Here is a 26,440-nt window from a genome sequence, read left to right as displayed (position 1 = left end):
CATGTTGCCTCAGTACTTCTGGATACGCTCCCCACATTACACTCAACTCACCTATTGGAAGCTGTTCCAAACGCTACTTACAATCTAGCAACAATCCTCCGTTTTTGCACAATATTTATGCATTACTCCAACACATTTTATCCTGTCCACAATCTAATCTTGCACAACATCGTGAGAGAAAATGGTGCAGTAAGAAAGTTACTAAGCGTGGTGAGAGCATGCACAGCAGAGACAAGAGCAAAGGTAAAAAAATGTGGGAGACACCCAGGCAGTTTGACATACGGATAGAGATTAAAATTCTAGCCAAAAGATATCAATGTCAGATGCTACTGCTATCCTCTGTGAAAGTGACGAAGAATTACATGACTGATTAAACGAAATGCTTCGTCTCATAGCCTGATGCCAACTAAGCAGGTCACTGTTGCAAACCACATGACGTTTGGAAACCAGGTCTGCCGCTAAGCCGATGGCCGAAAACGCGGAGAAACATTACGAGAGTAAGTAGTGTGAGCTCCTACGAGCACCGATTCACAGAGGCAAAATTAACAATACACAATCACAAAAGGTTCCAAATCACAGTTAAGGTACAGAAAACGAAGTAAAAGATGGATTCGATAATAAGCCTATGGGGACTTCAGTAATGAGATAGGAACTGCTAACGGCCATTTTCATGTTCAATGTCAGCTGTGACTCCCAGAGTAGTGGCAATACACCAAAGGCAAACCAAAGCAGTAGAAATGGGAATAGGTAGATATGTCAGTACAAAACTGGGGAGCGGTCAGTAGATGAAGACAAGGATCTCTGGTATTCGACTAATTGCATCAGCTTACAGACTGATGAGGGACTTTGTATAACTGCACATTGGCAAATACACAAATTATGTTCTTCAATAGCGGGATAGCCACCATAGTTGATATCGTTTTAGCAAAACAAGCCATGGTGGATTGGTGAAATGGTTCAAATGGCACTGTGGGACTTAACTTCTGAGGTCATCAGTCCCCTTGCACTGAGAACTACTTAAACCTAACTAACCTAAGGACATCACACACATCCATGCTCGAGGCAGGATTCGAACCTGCGACCGTAGTGGTCGCGCGGTTCCAGAATGTAGCGCCTAGAACCGCTCGGCCGCTCCGATTGGTGAAATCTAACTGCGAAATTTGAAATCTGAAATAAAAGAATTTAGTTTTGATGGGCTATTATTCCACATCAAGGCACTGAAACAAAGGACGTAGGCAGGCAGGGAGCAACGAGCACACAATGGCGGGAATAAATGCAGTCCGCTAGCATTCACACAAGGCAACTCACCGAAAATGTCCACATTATTACGTACGACGTGGCTGAGAGCCATAAAAATCATTACATCGTTCTGCGATAAATTAAACATCATCTGAATCCCTCTTGATCTGATTTGGGTACCACGTGAACTACTGGCCAGACTTTGCTTACAAGGAAACAAGTTAAAATCGTATGAAAATTCTCACGAAAAGGGTATAAAATTTCTTAGAATACTTTTAGAAAGCATTGAGACGCTTTAATATACTCAGACACCTGACATGGACTCAGAACAGATTCCACGTACACACAGACAAGCACATTAGCTCCAGTACAAGTCACAAACAAATTGGCCAAAATTTTCAAAATAGTTGAATGAAAATACTCTGTCCCGGCTTCTCATTTCTTTAGCAGACATTTAAGCTGATTAACAACCTGCAAAAGATTGAATTTATACTTCTGGCGAAGAGTTCTCGGGCTTCCAGCCGGGTGGCGGTGTCTTCAAACTGCGACGTTTCGACGAGTGACATACTCATCATCTTCTGGCGAAGTGCCGAGACTTTGCGGATGCCGGTCCCTTTATAACTGCGGTGTGCCCCCCACCACCTGGCCGCGGGAGGTTGGGTCCAGTGGAGTCGTCGGGCGGGGTGGAGGGGAAAGCGGGTGCGCCGTTCGTGCCTCCGTCAGAGCATTCTGATCGCGTCTCGTGAGCTGGACGGTTCTTGTTGCGTTCGTGGCGTATTGCGGCTAATGCTGGATTCCAGGCCGCGCTCAGTTGATAGCCTTCGTCCCTGTTCACAAGATTCTCGTGGACCCGTATTTCTATTGATTCTTTAATGACGCTATCCCAATAGCTCCCGGCTCGGCACAGCACCCTGGTGTTTTCGAAATCAAAGGTGTGGTATTCTTTGATGCTATGTTCAGCTATAGCAGATTTCTCTATCTGTCCAAGTCGAACATGCCTGATGTGTTCCTCGCACCTTTTAGAGATGCAGCGCTGCGTTTGACCGATGTACTGCACACCACATTCGCAGGCAATGTTGTATATACCAGGTGTGTTTAGTTTGAGTGGGTCTTTAGCTGAGCCCAGCAGCTCTTTCGTCTTCGGCGGTGGTCGGAAGACGGTATTTATGCTTGCTTTTCTTAATAGCCTCCCGATTTTGGCTGATGTGGGCCCCAAATATGGAAGAAAGGCGAGTCTCTTGTTAACTTCCTCTTCCTCTTCCTGAAATTTGTCAGCCAGTCTCCTCTTGAAAGCCCTGCCAATCTGTGTTTCACTGTACCCGTTTTTCCGAAATACCTCTCTTAGGTGGTGTAATTCGTCTGAGAGGCTTTCTTTGTCACAAATGACGTGCACCCTACGTACCAAGGTGTTCAGTACTGACTGGCGTTGCGCCGGATGGTGGCAGCTGGTTGCATGGAGGTACAGGTCTGTGTGCGTCTTTTTTCTATATACTGAATACCCCAGCGTGCCATCCGCTTTCTTCCTGATCAGTATGTCCAGGAATGGAATACAGCCATTCTCTTCTACTTCCATCGTGAAGGTGATATTCTTATGTATGCCGTTTAAGTGGTCCATAAACTCCTCCAGTGCCTGCCTGCCATGCTGCCAAATCACGAAAGTGTCGTCCACATAGCGGAAGAAGTGCCTGGGTTTACGGTGAGCAGTCTGTAGTGCCACCTCCTCAAAGTGTTCCATACAAAGATTCGCGATCCCTGGAGCAAGGGGAGATCCCATGGCCACTCCATCCACTTGTTCATAATGCTCTCCATTGCACTTGAAGTAGGTGGTCGTAAGTGCATATTCAAAGAGCTTCACTGTTTCAGGCTCGAAGTGCTGATTAAGGCGCGCCAAGGCGTCTTGTAGCGGTACTTTCGTGAACAAGGAGGTGACGTCGAAGCTCACGAGTAGGTCATCACTCTGTATTCGGATGTCCTTCAGTATTCTAACGAAATCCGCGGAGTTTTTCATGTGATGACTGCAGTGTCCCACCAGTGGTTTCAATAGTGTCGCCAGGTATTTGGCCAGTCCATAACTGTGCGAGTTGATGGTGTCCAGAATCGGCCGTAGAGGCACCCCATCTTTGTGAATCTTGGGCAATCCATACAGGCGCGGTGTCGTTGGCGCTCTGGGATACAGCCGTTTCTGCACTGCCTCTGGTAGATCTGAGTCCTTCAGTAGCGCCACGGTTTTCCTGGTCATCGTCGATGTAGGGTCCTTGTTGAGTTTCCTGTAGGCTGGGTCTTGAAGCAGAGAGCAGATTTTCTGTTGGTAGTCGACTGTGCGAATCAGCAACGTCGCATTTCCCTTGTCTGCTGGGAGGACCATGATGTCAGCATCATCCCTCAGTGCGCGGATAGCCTCTCGCTCCGGCGCAGTAATGTTAGCTTTAGGGAGTCGTGACTTGTCGATGATCCTGCAGGTCTCCCTTCGGATCTGCTCAGCTTCCTCCTTGGGTAGGCCCCGGATTGCTTCCTCTACGCTGCTGATGATGTCCCTGGAATCCAGCATTAGCCACAATACGCCAGGAACGCAACAAGAACCGTCCAGCTCACGAGACGCGACGGGAATGCTCTGACGGAGACACGAACGGCGCACCCGCTTCCCCCTCCACCCCGCCCGCCGGCTCATCTGGACCCAGCCTCCCGCGGCCAGGTGGTGGGGGGCACACCGCAGGTATAAAGCGACCGGCATCCGCAAAGTCTCGGCACTTCACCAGAAGATGATGAGTATGTCACTCGTCGAAACGTCGCAGTTTGAAGACACCGCCACCCGGCTGGAAGCCCGAGAACTCTTCGCCAGCTGTATACGCCGGGAAAGCATACATTCACGAATTTATACTTGTTAATCTTCACTCACAGATTTGGTACGAACATATGCTCATGACCACTTTCCAAGAAAACTTGTATAAAATTCAACCTTATTCCACAAAACTTCGCTATTAACGCAAGAGCTCGGCGTGTTTCCCCGAAATAAATGAATCTTACTCTTCATTAATCACCAAAAAGAGTGCAGAGCTGATGTCAAAAACTCACACTACATCTACAGCATACTCCGCAAGCAACCTCTTGGTGTGTGGCGGAGGGTACATTCCGCACCGCTACCTGATCCCTCCAGCCCTGTTCAACTCGCGAATAGGGCGCGGGGGTAGAATGATTTCTCGAATTTTCTCCTCGTGGTCAACACGCGAGATGTATGTGGGGGGAAGTAATATGTTGTCCGACTCCTCCTGAAAAGTGCTGTCCCGAAATTTCCACAGTAGCTCGCTCCGTGATGCACAACGCCTCTCTTGTAATGTCTGCCATTGGGGTTTGTTTAGCATCTCCGTAACGATCACTCGTCAGCTAAACGATCTCGTGACAAAACGCGCCGCACTTCGTTGGATCTTCTCTATCAGTCCTACCTGATAGGTGTCAAAGATACATGAAGAACACTCAAGAACCTGGCAAACAATTCCCTTATAAGCCACTTCTTTCGTGGATGAGTTACATGTCCTTACCATTCTTCCCATGAATCTGAATTTGGTGTCAGCTTTTCTCACTATCTGTTTTGTACAGTCATTCCACTTAATGTCGCTCTGGATAGTTATGCTTGGAAATTTTATGGAAGATGCTGTCTCCAGCTGTTTGTCGTCAATAGTGTAGCTGTACAGTAGCGGATTTCTTTTCCTATGGACGCGCAATATGTTATATTTGTTTACGTTCTGGGTCAACTCCCAGAGCCTGCACCAGTCATCAACTCACTGCAGGTTGTTCTGCAAATTCTTACTATCTTCAGGCGTTGCTGCTTTAGTATAGACAACTGAATCATCTGCGATTAGCCTTTAAGAGCATTCGACGCATTTCACTAAATAATTTATATACACACATCAAAAAAGTTATGCATCACATCGGTTCCAACAACTCCTGAAGAGAGATGTTGACTGTGGATATTGTATCACAGACACAGTCTCTTTTACTGTTCAGAGATGTCACTAAACCCGCCCGAAGATAAAAACAACCATGCATGAGCAGCGCCTATTACACGGAGAGAGTGCGACAGCCGATCAGTTCCAGTCATTCCAGCTGGAAGGAGGTACACGACTCGTGTTGTCCGTAGTTCAACCATGCCTAGACGGTCATTCCGCTGTTCCATAGTGTCCGCATTTTTACTTTGTGCCAGGAAGGGCTCTCACCAACGGAAGTGTCCAGGCGTCTCGGAGTGAACCAAAGCGATGTTGTTCGGACAAGGAGCAGATACAGAGAGACAGGAACTGTCGATGACATGCCTCGCTCAGGCCGTCCAAGGGCTACTACTGCAGTGGATAACCGCTACCTATGGATTATGGCTCGCAGCAACCACGACAGCAACTCCACCATCTTGAATAATGCTTTTCGTGAAGCCACAGGACGTCGTGTTACGACTCAAACAGTGCGCACTAGGCTGCATGTTTCACAACTTCACTCCCAACGTCCAAGGCGAGATCCATCTTCGCAACCACGACACCATGCAGCACGGTACAGATTGGCCTAACAATTTGCCGAATGGACCACTCAAGTTTGGCATCACGTTCTCTTCATCGATGAGTGTCGCATATGCCGTCAAACAAACAATCGTCGGATACGTGTTTGGAGGCAACCCAGTCAGGCTGAACGCATTAGACACACTGTTCAGCGAGTGCAGCAAGGTGGAGGTTCCCTGCTGTTTTGGGGTGGCTTTATGTGGGGCCGAAGTACGCCGCTGGTGGTAATGGAAGACGCCGTAACGGCTGTACGATACATGAATACTATCCTCCGACCATAGTGCAACCATATCGGCAGCATATTGGTAAGGCATTCGTCTTCATGGACGACAATTCGCACCCCCACAGAGCACATCTTGTGAATGACTTCCTCCAGGATAACGACATTGCTCGACTAGAGTGGCCAGCATGTTCTCCAGATTTGAACCCAATCGAACTTGCCTGGGTTAGTTTGAAAAGGGCTGTTTATGGACAACGTGACCCACCAACCACGCTGAGGGGTCTATGCCGAATCGCCGTTGAGGAGTGGGACAATCTGGCCTAACAGTGCCTTGATGGACTTGTGGATAGTATGCCACGACGAGTACAGGCACGCATCAATGCAAGAGGACGTGCTGTTGGGTATTATAGGTACCGGTGTGTACAGCAGTCTGAATTTTTCGCTGTATGGTGGTACAAAATGCAATGTGTGGTTGCCATGAGAAATGAAAAGGGAGGAAATGATGTTTATGTTGGTCTCTATTCCAATTTTCTGAACAGGTTCAGAACTCTCGAAACCGAGGTGATGCAAAACTTTGTTTGATGTGTGTATATTGTAAACAGCAAGAGCCCCATCAAGACTCCCTTGGTACTCCTGATATTACCATTACATCTGCCGGTTTTGTTCTGTTAAGAGCGACGTGTTGAGTTCTATCTACAAGAAAGACTTGAATCCAGTCGCATGTGTGCTCCGATACTCCGTAAGCTCGTATTTTTTTTCATTAAACAGCAATGCGAGACAGTGTCAAATGCCTTCCTGAAATCAAGAGACACGGCATTAACCTGCGCCGCTGTCCACTGCACTGTGGATGTCATGGAGGAACAGTGCGAGCTGAGTTTCGCAGGATCTCTGTTTCCGAAAACCATCTTGATTTTTATAGAGGAGCTTGAAACATGTTCCAAAATTCTACAACGGTCGTGTGGCGCAGTGGTTAGCTCACTAGACTCCCTTTCGGAAGGATGACAGTTCAAACACTGGTCTGACCATCCAGATTTCGGTTATCCGTTGTTTCACAAAATCCTTCGAGGCTAATGCCGGAATGGTTCCCTTGAAAGTCCAAGGCCGATTTCCTTCCCTATCGTTGACGCAATCCGTCTCTCATGACCTCGGTGTCGACGGGACATTAAACCCAATCTTCCTTCCTTCCTTCCTTTAACGGTCATGACCGCAATTTACCAGTTAATTCATATCATCAGAATTATGATAATTAAACCGTCGTCTAGCACTTCCATGACACCACTGACTCAACAACACATTGCGAACGTTATCCACGATAACTCAACCTTATACCTTTTGTTCACCGTATCAACAAGAACTCCACAACAGGACACTTCAAGTCACTTCGATTAACAGCATGGTTCACTTCCGGAGATAACTTCTCCTTATTCAAACTGCCCGAAAGTGAACCTTTGCTATTGGCTGTAGCCACCTGACACCCTCTGCTCTCGACTCAGCCGATCTTTTCCAAAGCCTTCAGGCAATCTCTTTGCTTAGTTCTTATTATATATTTGGACAAAGCCCGCTACACTATCTATCTATCTTTGGTTAGCCCTCATCTTTCTATAGCCCATCACATTCAGACTTTATCACATATATGTAGAAGGTGATAGTCAGGAAATGAGAAATGTGACACGTTAAAATAGAACACAGATAGGTCTTTTCTTAGATCCAAAAGCCGTATTTCATGTGTATTAAAATAGAATAATTGTTGTTATACCACATAGTACGAGCTCAATCTGTTTGGTGACATTCTAATACCACTAGCATGCAGATGGTTTAAATGGAACGTACTAACAGTACCGTTTCAGTATTTTGAAAAACAAAACAAGAATAATGGAATGTAGTGGAATTAAAATCTGACGATGCTAAGAGAATTGGACTAGGCATTAAAAGCTAGAAGTAGTAGACGACAGTAAAATAAAAGTGGCTGAAGTAGAGAGTGTATAAAATGCAGACTGGCTAGGGCAAGAAAATCGTTTCTGGGAAAGTGGAATTATTAGCACTAGAAGTACATTTACACTGTCAAGAAATCTTGAAGGTATTTGTATGGCGTGTAAAATTGCATGGAAATGAAACTAGGACGATAAGCGGTTCAGACAAGAAGAGAATAACTTTTGAAATATAGTCATGCAGAAGAATGCTAACGATCAGTGGGGTAGATCTAGCAACTAATGAACAGGTACTGAATCAATATGGGGAAAAAATAAATTTATTATACAGCTTTAGTAAATGGGTGAATTTTTTGATGGGCCACATCCTGAGGCATCAAGGGGTCGTCAGTTTGGTAAAAATTGTAGAGGTATAATAAGGGATAAAGACAATAAGCAAGTTCAAATGTATGTAGGAGGCAATAGTTATGCATAGATGACGCGATTTTGCACGAGATAGACTGGCGGGGAGAGCTGCTTCAAATCAGCCTTCGGACTGAGGACCACAATAACAGCTGAGGAGATTGAGTGTTACTGCATCAGACAGTACATGAGAAGCGTTACTGCTGTCCTGTAGAGTTAACGGATTAATATATATCATCTTTTTATGTATAATACACTGATAGCAAGCTAATAAGCATATATTATTTGTATAAACTAAGAATATATACCTGTAAGAAATACAAATAAGAAATATGTCTTTTCATTAACGATCTTAAATTCCACCATTTTCATGATTAATTCTAGGGTACTCAACGAGTTAATCACAAAAATATTTATATTAAATCCCCATTAATTTTGGTAATCACGAAATATTCATTTATTTTTGAGATTTTCCTCAACTCAGAGGTTTCTCTCCAACATTACAATACACTCAGAACTTATTGCAATGAGTATTACACAGGTAATCGAACCAGTTGTTCAAGATATTCTACCAATTAGTTATGCCTTGTGTATCCTCTTATGTATCAGATCGTCTTGTTGCCATCGGTACATTTTGAAGCCAGGTGTTATCGGTCGTTCTCGTCTTCATCTTCCCTTTGTTTCCCACCCAGTATTAGTTTTGGCACTCTTTTTCCCATCATTCTTCGTACATGTGCATACACTCGTTATTTTTCTTCGATCCATCACATTACGTATTATTTCTTCCACTTCCATTATCCTTGCCATCTCTGTATTCCTCACTGGTCTTTCCTTAAGATTCTTGCTAATCTTCTTCTCTGATGCTTCCAGCTCGTTTATATGTTTTGTATCCCACCTGGAAGGCGGCGCGTGGGTCTGCTACTGAAAACTGAAGGTAGGCCGAATGTAGGAAGCTAGGAGAAGCAGCTGAGGTAGAACACTTGGTACTGCAAATAAAAATGGTTTTACTATGTACTTAACTTTGGTTGAGATGAGCACGTACGTGCGAAGCTGTACATCAAGTTATAAAGTTACAAGTTGTGGCTCTCCCATTATGAAATACAAACAATGTTGCTTGGTCGTCTGCTCGGCATCAAATGGGCTGAATGTGGAGTGGCGCTCATAGAGCTGCACAGCGCCGGCTAGAGGGCACTGTCGTCGGTGTCGGTGTCGGTGTCGGTGTCGTAGTGCCAACCTAAGAATATGTACCTATGCCGTGGCATCGTAGCTATCGATACCACGATACGCCTCTGCAAATTTTCCAGGTCTCTGTTCCACACATGATTGTACTTTCTAATATCGTCTTAATTATGAGTCTTTTTATTCTGCTCATTACGTTTCTGCCCCATAGGATTGAACTGAGCATACCAGTGAACTTGCTTCCATTACAAATTCTTTTATTAATCACTAAATTTGAATTTCCATTTTTTCGAAAATAGACCCCAGGCAGAGAAAAATTGTTGAATTTTTTTCCTCTCTATGTACAGTTCATCCAGATCATATGAAGGATATTCTCTCTTTTAACACTTACCTGCTAATCCCATTTTTTATATTCCGTCCAAGCTGACGAAAGTTAAAAACCTGAAATAGAACAAAAATCAGAACGATGAAGAACGTGCTGTCAGAATGCATCAAAAAATAATAAAAAATTACCAAACTGAAAAACATATTATCTCCTATCACGAATACGCAAAATCTACTTAGCAGAATCGCAGACAATAATTCCTAAAACTGCGAGAGAATATACTTATACGATTAGTATCGACAGAAGGACCAAGTGCCCCCTCTTGCTCCCATTGCAGACAACTAAACCCACAAATATCCAAGAATAACACAAAGTCTTAGATTATCTAAGTACATATAAAATATGTTTATTACGAATAAGAATAAAGACTCGTGAAAAAAGTAGAGACAAATTTGATTTCAGCTGAGTTAACTTTGTTTTCCTTGATAACTGTAGGGTATTATTCTGCTGTAAGATGTATTGGTTTCGACAAGGTACAAAATCATGTATCGTCCTGAAAAGACTTTGCTCTGGCGTGTTACAGCTCACATCAACTATATTCGCAACGTCGCCGGGGTGGACCATGTAGGCATTGGCAGCGACTTCGACGGCGTCTCTATGTGAGTTACTTTCATTATTTAACGTTAAACCTAATTATATGAGGTGTATTAAAAAGTAATGAGACTCATAATAAGATGCATGAACCGAGAACACTGTTTTCTCCCCCTTCGCACTGCAATTTGTCTGAATCATGCCCTAGAGTCACTACCAGTTTGAGCTTGCAGAAATTTCTGCAGAAGTGTTGAGAGTGTCTGAAAATCGTCAGGTACATGTCCAGTAGATCAGTTTAATGGTTTTTTCTATCGTTGTGGAATTTATCAGGAAATGTAAACATGACAGGGTTTAACATTAATGAACAAACAAATAGAAATTCGTCTCTGGAATAAAGGAGTTGTATAGACCAAATGATTTTAGGTTAGGTTTCAGACTTGTTTTGTTACTTGTCTCACATTTTATGTTAATGGACAAATCATCAAAACTTGTTGTTGATCTACACTGACCCACTTTTTCAGCCAGTTTCAGTTTCAATAGTGCCTAATAAAAGTTATTTTCTCTTCTAGTTTTGTAGTTACGAACATGACCATCCTTTTCAAAATGTGACAAATTATTTACGACGATTTCATTAGCGAATGTATACAGGGTGGTTATAATTAAAGTTGGGCTGCTTGAGCAAGTGTAGACGGAAAAGTACTTTTGTAATAAATAATCTGCACTGGCTGTAGAATGTTTGAAGTCACGACCGGTTTCGCACCTCAAAAAAATGCATCTTCAGGTGATAAAGATTTTTTAAAGACTCGCCTAAAGGTAACTGCCTTATATCAGCTCCCCATCGTTCATGTGAAGTTGTAAATAAACAGCACGTTAAAATGGTTATCCATATTTAAAGGGAAGGGGATTGCAGTACTTCTTTGCCTGCTGTCGCTCAACCACCTTTCTGCTTGTGGCGTGGTTCTGCCACTCCCCCTTCCCAACCCTCCCCCCCTCCCCCCACCCTGGCCGTTTACGTACGGATACGAACTAGCTTTTCTAGTGCACTATTTGTTTACAGCTTGACATGACGGTGGGGAATGGTCATAAGGCAGTTACCTTACGGCGATGACTTCTTAAAAAAGAATCTTTATCACCTGAGGATGAGACTCCTAGTGGCGCGAAGCAGTCGTGACTTTTCAACAGACAGTGTGGATTATTTCTTTCAAAATGTGGAATTTTGGCTGCGGTTTCCAGCAATTTGAAACAACAAAAACGAAAACTGTTTAACGGATGGGTACCCAACTATTCAGACTGAAATCTGCAGGATTTGTGTTGCTAGTAGTGTTAAAGTCATCACTTGCCATTAGACGCCAGTGCTGATACGGCTACGTAGTGTTGAAACACAAACTCTCGAGTGCATTAAAGTTGCAGGCAGTCACATGAGTCTGGCTAAGTTGAACAGGGCTTGAGCTGTTTTGTCGAAGGAACAGTAACAGCGCCGCTACTCTTTGCGAGCAGCAACGCATTAAAGAAATATGGAGAGGTCCTCTTTCCGTACCTGCTTTGAAGAACATAATATGTAAATTCGAATTATGCGATGAGTTGGGAATTGCTTCTGGGAGAGACCGACTGCCAACTGCACCACACATGTCCGGTCTTCAAGCACTGCACGAGCAGCGTCAAGACAGCTGAAGATTCTATGGTCCACCGCTCGAAAAGCGCTGCGAACAAGTGTGAAACGATATCTCTAGCGCGCTTCCAGGCCGTCGTGAATTAGATAGTCGTCACATGTGGCAACGTTTGTAACCTGTAACGTAAACATGGTACCTAATTAACAAATGTTACCCTCTCATGTGGAAACTAAAATGTGTTTCTGTCAATGGTTTATTCGTTATTTATCTTCCACGTGTCCTTACAAATGTTTCCGCAAAGTTTCATAGTCCTACAACCACTCGTTTTTCAAGGGGCGAAAATTTAATTACACTGAGGTGACAAAAATCATGGAATCGCGAATTCACTACACAGATGGCGGTATTGTTGTGTACACTAAGTATAAAACGACGGTGAATTGGTGGTGCTGTCGTTTGTATTCAGCTCATTCATGTGAAAAGGATGCCGACGTGAATATGGACGCACGGCGGAAATTAACACACTTCGAACGCGGAATAGTAGTTGGAGCTAGACGCATGGGACATTTCAATTCGGAAGACGTTAAGAAATCAATGTTCCGAGATCTACAGTGTCCAAGGTGTGCCGAGAACACCAGATTTCTAGCATTACTTTTCATCATGGACAATGCAATCGCCAACAGCCTTCACTTAACGACCGAGAGCAGCGGCATTTGAGTTAGTTCTCAGGCCTAATAAACAAGCAACACTGCGTGAAATAACGGCAGAAATCAGTGTGGGACGTAAGACGAGCGTATCCGTTAGGTGTGTTAATGGGCTATGGCAGCAGACGATCGGTTGCAGCGACTCTCCTGTTCTCGTGACCATATCAGTTGAACCCTAGACGACTGGAAAACCGTGGACTGGTCAGATGAGTCCCGATTTCATTTGGTAAGACCTGATGGTATGGTTCGAGTGCAGCGCAGACCACAGGAAGCCGGGGACCCAAGTTGTTAGCAGGGCACTGTGCAAGTAGGTGGTGGCTCCGTAATGGTGTCGGCTGTGCTTACACGGAATGTAATAGGTATCTGCTCAAACTGAACCGATCACTGACTGGAAATGCTTATGTTCGGCTACATGGAGACCGTTTGCAGCCATTCATAGAATTCGAGTACCTAAGCAAAGATGTCCTGTCACGAGCCACAACTGTTCGCGATTGGTTTGAAGGACATTCTAGACAGTTCGAGAGAATTATTTAGTCATCCAGATCACCCAACGTGAATCCCATAGAACATTTATTGGACATAACCGGGAGGTCATTTCGTACAGAAAATCCTGCCTCGGCAACATTTTTGCAATTATGGACGGCTATACGGGCAATATTGCTCAATATTTCTGCAGGGGACATCTAACAAATTGTTGAGCTCGTGCCACGCTGAATTGCAAAAGAAGGTCCGCAAGATGTTAGGAGGCATCCCATGACTTTTGTCACCTCAGAGTACATTGTGAAGATGGTGTAAAGTGGATAACTCCTTGAGGAGGTACCTACAAGATGACTGCGAATGAATGGCCTATATTTTTCTTACTGCCTGGTTTAGTGTTGTCACTTTCTTACTGTAGGATGGGTTTCCCTAGAAAATTATTCCATAAGAGATTATCGGGTGGAAAAATGCATAATGTGTTACAATGATTCGTTTCGGACCAACACTAGCAATTGTATGAAGATTAAACATAGCTGAACTGGTTTGAGCAGCTTCTTCCAGGTCACCCAATAACTTGGAGCATGTTATCCTGCCTGCTGATCCCTGTTCATTTGCTACATCAATTGTTGGGATGACTCTGTTTATTTTACAGAAGGGAATATAGCGGTTTTTGTCGAGATTGGGCAGTGTCAAGCTCTCTAAGAGCACTGACGAGCAAAAGTACGTGCATCTGGGGAACATTCCCCAATAAATATTCAGACGCCACGTCCTTTTTAGGGGGTCGAGGAGAAGTGTAAGATTCAGCTCGTTTGAAAAGACGTCCCTCCTCAAGGACAGATGACTGCGTAAAAAGAGTGAAATGTCTTGTGAGGTCGAATCGTCCATTGACGGTGAGAACATTAGCACACTACCTAACCTTCAAAGTGTTTAACATGTAAAATTTTAACACCATCGAAAACAGTGCTCAATGCAAAGGTAATTTCAAAGAACCTAACGAGTGAGAAGAATACAAACGGAAGAACCGTTTTAGTGAGTGATAAAAACCAGCTCAGATGTATTAATATACATTTATTGTGGTACGACCGCTTTCGTTCTTAGAACATCTTCAGATTGCCAGGATGTTCTAAGAATGAAACCGGTCTTACCATAGTAAATGTGCTGAGGTGGTTTTCATCAACCACTAAAACCAGCGTCAGTTGTAGTGCTCAACGTGCTCAAGAAAGAATCTCTGTCTTGATCCTCTGGACCGCCTGCAGAGGAAACCACAATTCTGAAGTCTCTTAATTACAGATGACGAATCATACATTTTCAAATAAATCCCAAGGAAGAAAAAACGTCAGGCTCACATTCCCCGATGCAACAAAGTGAGGGTAAAGAAATTTAACATCAAATCGATTCTTTTCTCTTCTGCCTGGCGTTGGTCCACAAAGGATATTTACCTCCAGGACAGATAGTCAGTCACGTGTGCGACAAGTCATTACACGCATTTTGATGCTACATCACGAGACAGCGTCCTGTCACATGGTACTCTCGAAACCTTTATTTGGTTCCTAAGACTCTCTATTCGCTGGATGTCAATCTCTGTGAATTTCTTTTTAGTCCTCGGGGTCAAAAACCATTTGAAGTGGTATCATTAGGGTAACCTGTTGTAACGTCGCACAGGACCTACCGCCAGCTTTGGACGAACGTATGGGCTGCGAGGCCCAATCAGATGGTTGACAACACTGTGGACAGAGGTCTAAAAAAGTTGCATTTAATTGAGTGAGAGGGAGAAAATCCCCTAGGTAGCGTTAAAAGGTGGTTTTGGAAAGGAGAGGTTAAGTTGTTACTTTCATTGGAAGTAAATAAGGGTGCAGACACTTAAAGATTCAATTTAAGAATAATTTATTTCCTAATTGTTCACCCTTAGTCAGAGAGGTGCCTTACGGTGACTTTAATCTTTGCAAATCAATGAGTACACCCTACTACACATATATGGTGACTTGAACTATACGAAATAAAATCGTCATAACTTTGAGCGGTTTGCGTTAGGTCGTTCAAACTGCACTGTTGGCCGCTATGCATGATGGGAACTAGTATGCGCATGCATTGTTTGGTATAGCGACGAAGAACACTTTCATTTGGATGGGTTCGTCAATAAACAAAATTGACGCATTTGGGAGACTGAGAGTCCGCATTTCGCGATAGAGAAGTCTCTTTACCCTCTACGGCTGATGTGTGGCGTGTGAAGTTCAGTCGCGGAATAATCGGTGCGATATTCCTTGATGGCACGGGGCCTACCGAACGGTATGTGAAGGTTTTGGAAGACAATTTCATCCCCATTATTCAAAGTGATCCTGATTTCGACAAGATGTGGCTCATGCAAGATGGGTCTCGACTCCATTGCATTGAAACACGAGAATGATTTCCTAGAGGAGCACTTTGGGGACCGAATTCTGGCTCTTGGCTATCTAGAAGTCACTAGCAGGGTCTCGATTGGCCGTCATATTCTCCGGATCTGAACATATTTGACTCCTTTTTGTGGGACTAAATTAAAACTGGTGTACAGCAATAAACCGGAAACCACTGCTGAACTAAAAGCAGCCATTCAGGAGGTCATCGACAGCATCGATTTTTCGACACTTCTGCAGGCCATGCAGAATTTCGCTGTTTGTCTGCGCCACATCATCGCCAATGATGGCAGGCATATCGAACATGTCATAACCTAAATCCAAATATCTGTAGTGACGTAATATGTTGAATAATGTGTGCACGTGGTAGTTTGTAACTAATTTACCTTTTTTCATATCATTCAATAATTGTCACCCTGTATGTTAAACCCTTCCAACAACTCCCGGTTTCTGAGCTTTTCCAGATGTGAACTCTTTCCGACAGTACACAGCCAAGTACTTTATCCACAATAGGAGACAAGTGCTGATTCCATTCTATATTCTGATACACAAAAATATCAACTAATAGTCGTTACTACTAGAGACAAAGTCTACAAAGTTTGTTCTTTTTTAAAACCACAATGACTGTTACTGGATACATATTGGAACCTCACTTGTCATTCTTCGACTCTGTACAGACTTCTATTAGGTTTTTCTGCAGCAGCATCAAAGTGTCGCTCTATGGTGACTTCCGAGTTCGGCAGTAGTAGCGTTTCGTCTACTTCCTGGTAGTCACTGACTCGGCCCCGTCCACTTCCCATTTGTATACTAGTTTTTCAGGGTATTTTGTGCAAGTTTCTCCCATAAAGGTGTTTTTCGTGATCCTTTCGATGATAGTTCTTGGAGGTTCTTGAACATTCTAGCTACAATACTGGCCATTAAAAGTGCTACACCACGAAGATGACATGCTACAGACGCGAAACTTAATCGACAGGAAGAAGATGCTGTGATATCCAAATGATTAGCTTTTCAGAGCATTCACACAAGGTTGGCACCGGTGGCGACACCTACTACGTGCTGGCATGAGGAAAGTTTCAAACCGATTTCCCATACACAAACAGCAGTTGACCGGTGTTGCCTGGTGAAACGTTGTTGTGATGCCTCGTGTAAGGAGGAGAAATGCGTACCATAACTTTTCTGACTTTGATAAAGGTCAGATTGTAGCCTATCGCGATTTCAGTTTATGGTATCGCGACATTGCTGCTCGCGTTGGTCGAGACCCAATGACTGTTAGCAGAATATGGAATCGGTGGGTTCAAGAGGGTAATACGGAACGCCGTGCTGGATCCCAACGGCCTTGTATCACTAGCAGTCGAGATGACAGGCATCTTATCCGCATGGCTGTTACGGACCGTGCAGCCACATGTCGATCCCTGAGTCAACAGGGAGACAACAACCATCTGCACGAACAGTTCGATGACGTTTGCAGCAGCAAGGACTATCAGCGCGGAGACCATGGCTGCGGTTACCCTTGACGCTGCATCACAGACAGGAGCGCCTGCGATGGTGAACTCAACGACGAACCTGGGTGCACGAATGGCAAAACCTAATTTTTTCGGATGAATCCAGGTTCTGTTTAAAGCTTCATGATGGTCGCATCCGTGTTTGGCGACATCGCGGTGAACTACATTGGAAGCGTGTATTCGTCATCGCCATACTGGCCTATCACCCAGCGTGATGGTATAGGGTGCCATTGGTTACACGTCTCGGTCACCTCTTGTTCGCATTGGCGGCACTTTGAACAGTGGACATTACATTTCAGATGTGTTACGACCCGTGGCCCTACCCTTCATTCGATCCCTGCGAAACACTACATTTCAGCAGGGTAATGCTCGACAGCATGATGCAGGTCCTGTACGGGCCTTTCTGGATACAGAAAATTTTCGACTGCTGCCCTTGTCAGCACATATTCCAGATCTCTCACCACGTGAAAACGTCTGGCCAATGGCGGCCGAGCAACTGGCTCGTCACAATACGCCAGTTACTAATCCTGATGAATGTGGTATCGTGTTGAAGCTGCATAGGCAGCTGTACCTGTACACGCCATCCAAGCTCTGTTTGACTCAATGCCCAGGCGTATCAAGACCGTTATTAATCAGATGTCAGTTCTAGTATAATATATTTGTCTGCATTTCTTCTTGGTGCAGCAATATTAATGGCCCGTAGTGTATATGCCAGCAACTGCTAGTCACCATGGTGCCTGAGTATATTGTCCACACCTACCCATTACTGCAGCGCCGCTTCCTCAGCAGGTTTTCAACAAGTCTGGCCTCACACAAAGTGCTGGCGCTTCTCTGAGTTCTGCCTGACACCATACCTTGTACTTTGTCTTAAGTACTGCCACTCATGCAGGTCCCGAGTGGGCTGTAATTATGGTATGGCAGCGGAACTGGGTAGATATGCTAATGCAGTAAAGTGGAACCAATTTACGCTTGAAAAAATTAATTCCAATTTTGGCCACGAAATACAAAACTGGTACACTGTTTGCATGACAATACTACCATTTTACCAGCCATGACATGAGTGAACTGTACGGCTAACGAGACGAGGAAACCTGTACTGGTAGTGAAACTGTTTTGTGTGAACAGCAGCAATTACAGTGTTGCATTGGGAGAGTATTATCACCTGGAAGGTCTGAGAAGAGGTCCGATATCACTAAGTGGTTTGAGGAAGCTGTTGTGTTGTAGTGGTCTTCTGTCCAGAGACTGGTTTGATGCAGCTCTCCATACTGCCGTATCCTGTACAATCCTCTACATCTACGAGTAACTACTGCAACCTACATCCTTCTGAATCTGCTTAGTGTATTCATCACTTGGTCTCCCTCTATGATTTTTGCCCTCCATGCTTCCTTCCAATAGTAAATTGCTGATCTCATGATGCCTTAGGAAGTGTCCTACCAATCGATAACTTGTTCTGGTCAAGTGTGCCAGAAATTCCTCTTCTCCTCAATTTTATTCAGTACCTCCTCATTAGATACATCATCACTCATCTAATCTTCACCATTCTTCTGTAGCACCACATTTCAAAAGCTTTTATTCTCTTCTTGTCTAAACTATTTATCGTCCATGTTTCATTTCCATACATGGCTACACTTCATACAAATACTCCAGAAAAGACTTCCTGACACTTAAATCTATACTCAATGTTAACATTTTTCTCTTCTTCGGAAACGCTTTCCTTGCCATACATTTTATATCCCCCCTACTACGACCATCATCAGTTATTTTGCTCCCCAAACAGCAAAACTCATCTACTACTTTAAGTGGCTCATTTTCTAATCTAATTCCTTCAACATAACCTGATTTAATTAGACTACATTCCATTATCCTCGTTTTGCTTTTGTTGATGTTCATTTTATATCCTCCTTTCAAGACACTGTCCATTCCGTTCAACTGCTATGTCCTCTACTGTCTCTGACTGAATTACAGTATCGTCAGCAAACCTCAAAGTTTTTATTTCTTCTCCATGGATTTTAATTCCTACTCCAAGTTTTTCTTTTGTTTCATTTACTGCTTGATCAATATAGAGATTGAGCAAAATCGGGGAAAGGCAACAAGCCTGTGTCACTCCTTTCTCAACCACTGCTTCCGTTTCGACTCTTATAACTGTCATCTGTTTTCTCTACAACTTCTAAATAGCCTTTCGCTCTCTGTATTTTACTACTGTCACCTTCAGAATTTGAAAGAGAGTATTCCTGTCAATATTTTCAAAAGCTTTCTCTAAGTCTACGAATGCTAGAAACGTATGTTTTCTTTTCCTTAATCTATCTTCTAAGATAATTCATAGGGTCAGTATTTCTAAGAGTGTTCCAACATTCCTACGGAATGCAAACTTATCATCTCCGAGGTCGGCTTCTGCCAGTTTTCCATTCGTCTCTGAAGAACTCTTGTTCACATTTTGCAGACGTGACTTATTTAACTGATAGTTCGGTAGTTTTCACACCTGCCAACACCTGCTTTCTTTGGGATTGGAATTATTATATTCTTCTTGCAGTCTCAGGGTATTTCGCCTGTCTCATACATCTTGCTTACCAGATGGAAGAATTTTGTCATCGCTGGCTCTCTCAAGGTCATCAGTAGCTCTAACGGAATGTTGTGTAGTCCCGTAGCCTTTTTTCGACGTAGTTCTGTCAATGCTCTGTCAAATTCTTCACGCAATATCATATCCCACATTTCATCTACATCTACATCCTCTTGTATTTCCATAATATTGCCCTCAAGTACATAGCCCTTGTATAGACCGTATATATACTCCTTCCACCTTTCTGCTTTCCCTCCTTTGCTTAAGACTGATTTTCCATCTGAGTGCTTGATATACATACAGGTGGTTCTCGTTTCTCCAAAGTTCTCTGTAATTTTCCTGTAGGCAGTATCTATCTTACCCCAAGTCTCCATCCTTACATTTGCCCTATAGCCATCCCTGCTTAGCCATTTTGCACTTCCTGTCGATTTCACATTTGAGACTTTTTTCGCCTGCTTCATTTACTGCATTTATATATTTTCTCCTGTCAGCAATTAAATTCAATATATCTTCTGTTACTCAAGGATTTCTACTAGCCCTGCTGTTTTTATTTACTTGATCCTCTGCTGCCTTCAGTATTTCATCTCTCAAAGCTACCCACTCTTCTTCTACTGTATTTGTTTGCCCTGTTCTTGTCAATCATTCCCTAATGCTATCTCCGAAGATCTCTACAACCTCTGGTACGATTTAAAACCTGGTTCCTAAAACTCTGTATTACCGTTATATAATTTATCTGAAACCTTCCAGTGTCTCCAGGCCTCTTCCACGTAAACAGCCTTCTCTCATGCTTCTTACCTGTAAACCAAGTATTAGCTATGATTAAGTAATTCCCTACGCAAAATTCTACCAGACCGCTTCCTCTTTCATTCCTTACTCCAAGTCCATATCCACCTACTAATTTTCCTTCTCTTCCTTTTCCTACTATCGAATTCCGTCCCCAATGACTATTAAATTTTCGTCTCCCTTAACTACCGAAATAATTTCTTTTATCGCATGATACATTTCTTCAAACTCTTCATTACCTGCCGAACTAGTTGGCATATAAACTTGTACTACTATGGGAAGCGTGGGCTTCATGTCTATCTTGGCCACAATAATGCGTTCACCATGCTGTTCGTAGTAGCTTATCTGCGTTCCTAATTCTTTATTCGTTATTAAACTCACTCCAGCATTACCCCTATTTGATTTTGTATTTATAACCATGTATTCACCTGACCAGAAGTCTTGTTTCTCCTGCCACCAAAAGTCGCTAATTCCCTCTGTATTTAACTTCAACCTATCCATTTCCCTTCTTAAATTTTCTAAACTATCTGACATTCGACCCTCCGGTCTGTAGAATGCCAATTTCCTTTCCCCTGATAACGACATCCTCCTGAGTAGTCCATGCCGGGAGATCCGAATGGGGGACTATTTTACCTCCCGAATATGTTACCCAAAAGGACGCCATCATCATTTAATCATACAGTAAAGCTGCATGCACTCGGGAAATATTACGGCTGTAGTTTCCCCCTGCTTTCAGTCGTTCGCAGTACCAGCACAGTATGGCCGGGAGTAATCGCTGCATTTAAAATAAGAAAAATTTATGGTAACAATAAGATATGTCACATTACTAATCTGATGCATCGCATACATTTAATCCATCCTCGGTCACTTAGCTCCACACATATGTTCCTGGTTTTACTAACACTCAGACACACTATCACACCCCGAATCACCTGCTGTGTCACACGATCTTAATCCCAGAGATAATACATGGAACAGAAGCTGAAAAATAGCATTCAGCATCGCCGCACTGATGTCATTGTTACAGGAACTAATCATTAATGGTTTCAGTTCAATACGGCAAACCTGAAGAAACTTGACGAATATCTTCGTCGTTGAACTGAGGCCATTATTCAGATTATAAACGGCATTACATGGCATTAGCGAGATGTTTCTGATTTTCTTATCATGGCCAGTATGAAAGTACACAATTCTACATGTTGGCTGGGAAAATTACAATTTCGTTCCCATTTGCAGACTAGAAAATATTTCGTAATGTCCGCGAATGTTTGACAGGTTTTACTTTGAGAACTTTTCTCGTGACGACACCCTTGAATGAAACATTGACATACTTCTTGTCGCGTCAGTTCGGAATAAAACCACAAGCTTTCGACTATTATTATCATCACCTTCGTCAGGAGCAAATTACTTTAGTGGCTGCTACTGTAAAATGAATACGGGTGAAGTGGAGCCAAATTTGATGCACCTTCTTCAGAAAGATGCACTAGTAAATTGGCCACAGACTGAGACAATGTAGAACCTGTAAGTCATTTGACAAAATTTACCGCTATTCAAGAAACAGGCGGGCGTCATGGCATAGTACAAGTTTCAGGAGGAGACTGCTCTGCTATCAGTTTCAATGTGTCTTCCACAAGAACTTTTGCAAATTGAAAGACAACTTCCAGGCCGACTAAAAATTCGTTTGCACCAATCCTCAATGTTACGATTTACTTAATGAAGCTTTTAATGTGACGTTTGTTGCGGCCATCTGTTGGAATCAATAATTTGGTTAGATACTTTGTTAGCCTATAGGTGGGAGAATCAACAGCAACAATGATAGGTCCTAATGGCACATCTTCTTTGTGAATTTTAAGCAAACCATACTGTCTGGGTTGTCTACGATCTCGAGTGCTGATAATTTTTTTTTACATTTTCTGATAGAGCAAAATTCTTCAGCAGCTTCTGGTGTATAACAGTGAAGCGTTCCATTTGAGCCTGTACGTATTGATCTCCTACGATGATGACACTTTGCTATGATCTTCGGTAGCATGAGAACAAGTGCGGTACTTCTATCGTCAGCCAGAAGCGCAACAAGATTTGCATCTCTTCGCAATGGCCGGCCGGGGTGGACGAGCGGTTCTAGGCGATACAGTCTGGAACCGCGCGACCGCTACGGTCATGGATGTGTGTTATGTCCTTAGGTTAGTTAGGTTTACGTAGTTCTAAGTTCTAGGGGACTGATGACCTCAGAAGTTTAGTCCCATACTGCTCAGAGCCATTTGAACCATTTTTTTCTCTTCGCAGTGCAGGTAGCCTCTCTCTCTCTCTCTGACTCTCTCTCTCTCTCTCTCTTTCGACTGATGTTTGACTTGAGAGTTCTGGCTGAGGGTAAGACGCGAGTCTTACCTCAGCGGCGACTTTATGTGAGAAATATAGTGTCCACAATAGAGTGCTGCAACGCTCATTGTTTGACCGGTCACGACTCGCCTGTTGACGTGGGGACCGAGCCGCTCGTGTCCGGCCCCATACGACTCGGCTCGGTCACCTACTCGCCCTATGTCTGTTGTCCGGATTCCGGACACGCGGATAATCGAGCATGACCGGTCACCGCTGACGTCTCGCCTCACCACGCCCCGGCTCGCTGCACTGTACTGTACAAATACAACGCCTCTCTGTCTCTGTCTCTCTCTCTCTCTCTCTCTCTCTCTCTCTGTCTCTCTCTCTCTCTCTCTCTCTCTCACACACACACACACACACACACACACACAATGTATTTGTCTCTCTCTCTCTTTTAATACAAAAGTAACGCTTCCAAGACCGCGTCTTGACACAGCTAAATTCATAAAGCACTTGGAAAGTAAAATGATATTTCAATACAACTGCGGATACAACACGAGTCTCATTTCCAAACAGAAGATATTTTTCCTTTCATTGATGGAAACATTAAATAAGTGCTGTTCCCGTAGTCTAGAAGACAACCATCATCATAAAGAAAGCATACAAAGAACATTAAACATTTACAGACGTAACTGGTCATACTTTTCATTTGTTTGTAACAGAAACAAAATTATAGTTATTGTTGTTCACCAGTAAATCACTAACGCGTTCCGGATTTAATTGGCGTGGCCATATTTTAGTAACATGCCGGCTTTACTAAAGCATCTTTCACTAGGTGCGCTTGTTGCTAGGATACATAAAATACGTCTTGCAACTGCAGCCAGGCCTGGCAGATCTGTTTCATGTCTGCTCCACCACTTTAAGATGTCATCATCATCACCTCTGGGGTGCATTAAAATGCAGAGATCTACTTCAGCTGCTGCGGATGATCTGTTGTTCCTCCATTCCTTGAAACGATATCTCTTTCTGGCTCGTGATGACAAAGTAATTGAAGGATCTATGATAATAAACAAAAGAAACAAGTAATACAGAACTGATGTGGAAATCATCGAAACGTTCCCGTAAAAACGAGGTGTTTTACGTTAATGAAATATTATACGAATTACAACATTCCCGTTTCTCTGTAATACACCATCCACTAACTATGAAAAAACGATTACGTTAATGATTGCATGTTGTACCTGCGTAAGTAGCACATATTTGTCGCACATTGCTAAGGATTCTCAGCTTTTCATTTATTTTAAGTATATTAAGATCACGGAAAGACGGCCAAAGAAAAGTAGGAATTTTATGTCTGAAAGTGATCACAATCTTCTCACAAACGAAATTCAAGGCTCGATTTTTAATTCTTTGTACCTCCTGTTAAAAAATACATATCTGTTACTACACGTCAATTATGCTAGTTACTTATCAATATGTAGCGTATCATAATGAAACAGTGCTTTTAACTGCAGTTATCACTCACCTGACAGTCAGTGTCATTGACACTGCAAATTTGTTGCATTTTGTGAAACCAAAGAAGAACTAACTCGATTGTCGGTTCTTTTTCGCCTTCTAATTCATCTGTGGCCTTTTTAAATGGTCTCAGAAAATGCGCAATTTTTCCTGCAAGATCATTATCACATCCTTGCAGTCTGTAAGCGGAGTCCTTTTCCGTCAGCAAAGCAGCAACTTCGTTCTACTGAATGTGTAAGGATTCCAGCATAGTCCAGCGTGTGCAGACCTCTTGTTTCAACGATGATTTCAAAGACGAGCAGAGGCCACTTTTCTTAATGTATCTTATAATATATTTTGCAGTATTTACTGTTGATGCGATGTTCGGGGCATGATTTAAAAAGAAGTTATCTTCATTGAAAGTATGGCTGAGTGCTGTGTTTGTAGAATGAGCAGCACAAGGAATCCTTTCGTGATTACAGAGAGAGACACACAAGTGAGAAGCCCGTACTGGCTGCGGTCTCACACGGATAATGACACGTGTAATGTGTTTGCAGTTGCGTGCTACGTGTTCGGTCCCGGCTTCTATGCTCGGTCACTAGTACTAGTGCGGGCAGCCTATCCAGTTAGGGTGTGCTCGCCCCATCTCGTATTTTGTGCTCGCCTACTCGATCATGCAGGACTCTAGTCCACAATAGATTCACTGCTTGGTGGGGGAGCGACATTCAGGGCCGAAATGATTCCATCGTCTGTGTCAATAGTCGACAAATTGCGGCTCGAGAACCACATGTGGCTCTTTGTCCCCTGGAATGTGACTCTTCCACAAAGTATAAAGTGCCTCTGTAACATAGTTAAATTTTTCTAGCTTCAATATTGCCACTGGCAACTTTGAAATGCAATTTATGGGTTTCAAGAACAAAGATTGAGGGGTTCGAAATCTGAACGTCTTTGTGCTTTTATAGAGACTAGTATCGCCTGTGCTCGAAAATTCGGCCAACTGCGTCAGTGAACCTCGTCTGTGATGGCAATTCTCATGTGTCTTCAAGTGTCTGAAATTTTAGCCACAGAACTGGTCCGCGGCAAATGTTGCATTTTAGCTACGTGTATTCTAGACATAATTCTTTGATTTCTCTTTAATTGTTCGATCATTTGAAGGTAGTCTTTGATACACTGCGTTGAAAAAAATTGTGTTAATGGCAGCAAATTATTTTTTACGTTATGACAACACAATGTGAATGACGTTGTATCGCGTAAAGTCACTTTAGACGCAAAACGATTTGCGTTACAAAATCTGCATGGTAAATTTATCAAACTGCAGTTGCAGTTCTCAAAATTATTTGAAATTATGCTCAGCATACATTTACATTTATCTTCCAGAACGACAACAGAATCATCGTTATCGACATCTGCATTATTTCTGTTACTGCCTCTACCCAAAAATTGTGTATCTCTATCACTTTGACTTTCAGTGCAACACTTAAATATTTTTCTTCGAGGCAGCTTAAAACAAATATATTTTCCTTATAATAAGGGGCGTTGTGGCTACTTAAAATGAAGATACTGGAAATTAGAAAAACTCTAAATTTTGTCGTGACGGTGGCAAACGAACACAGAGCTAGTTCCGTCTACTTTTAGACCAAAGTAAGTGAAAAAACGACGCTAATAAACAACGTTTGCTATCCCCGACGGCTTAGTTACTACGTTTAGTTTTCCACTGTTGACAACATTAACAATGTACAAAAATGGTTCAAATGGCTCTGAGCGCTATGGGACTTAACTACTGAGGCCATCAGTCTCCTAGAACTTAGAACTACTTAAACCTAACTAACCTAAGGACATCACACACATCCATGCCCGAGGCAGGATTCGAACCTGCGACCGTAGCGGTCACGCGGTTCCAAACTGAAGCGCTTAGAACCGCACGGCCACACCGGCCGGCAACAACGTAGAAGTTTCGGCATTGTAGTTGTCCGGTATACGTGTGTTACTGTAAATGAACTGTCTGAACTTTTAAAGATGAACGCCCCTAAAATGCAATTTCACTAAACGTAGTTACTTTCATATGTAGTTTCTACCGTAACACCTAGATTGTCACGCATGGTAGATATTGGTAGCAATGTCAGAGACTAAGGAAAACTTTTGTCATGTGTGTGTATCTACTGTCCTAATGGATATGTGTACATATGAT

The 26,440-nt window shown here is 43.1% G+C and overlaps 1 protein-coding gene across 1 annotated transcript in view; it reads left to right on the top strand.

Annotated features, from left to right (window-relative positions):
- LOC126416294 (dipeptidase 1-like) overlaps positions 1 to 26,440 on the top strand; it is a 306,787-nt gene that overhangs the window by 242,205 nt on the left and 38,142 nt on the right. Inside the window, exon 9 of the mRNA XM_050083947.1 lies at positions 10,415 to 10,490. Within this exon, the coding sequence (XP_049939904.1) occupies positions 10,415 to 10,490 (76 nt within the window). The remainder of the gene's footprint in view (positions 1 to 10,414; positions 10,491 to 26,440) is intronic.

Source organism: Schistocerca serialis, chromosome 8, assembly GCF_023864345.2.
Source record: "Schistocerca serialis cubense isolate TAMUIC-IGC-003099 chromosome 8, iqSchSeri2.2, whole genome shotgun sequence".
NCBI lineage: Eukaryota > Metazoa > Arthropoda > Insecta > Orthoptera > Acrididae > Schistocerca > Schistocerca serialis.
Note: the sequence above shows the minus strand (reverse complement) of the source record. Positions and strands in the feature narration are given on the sequence as shown.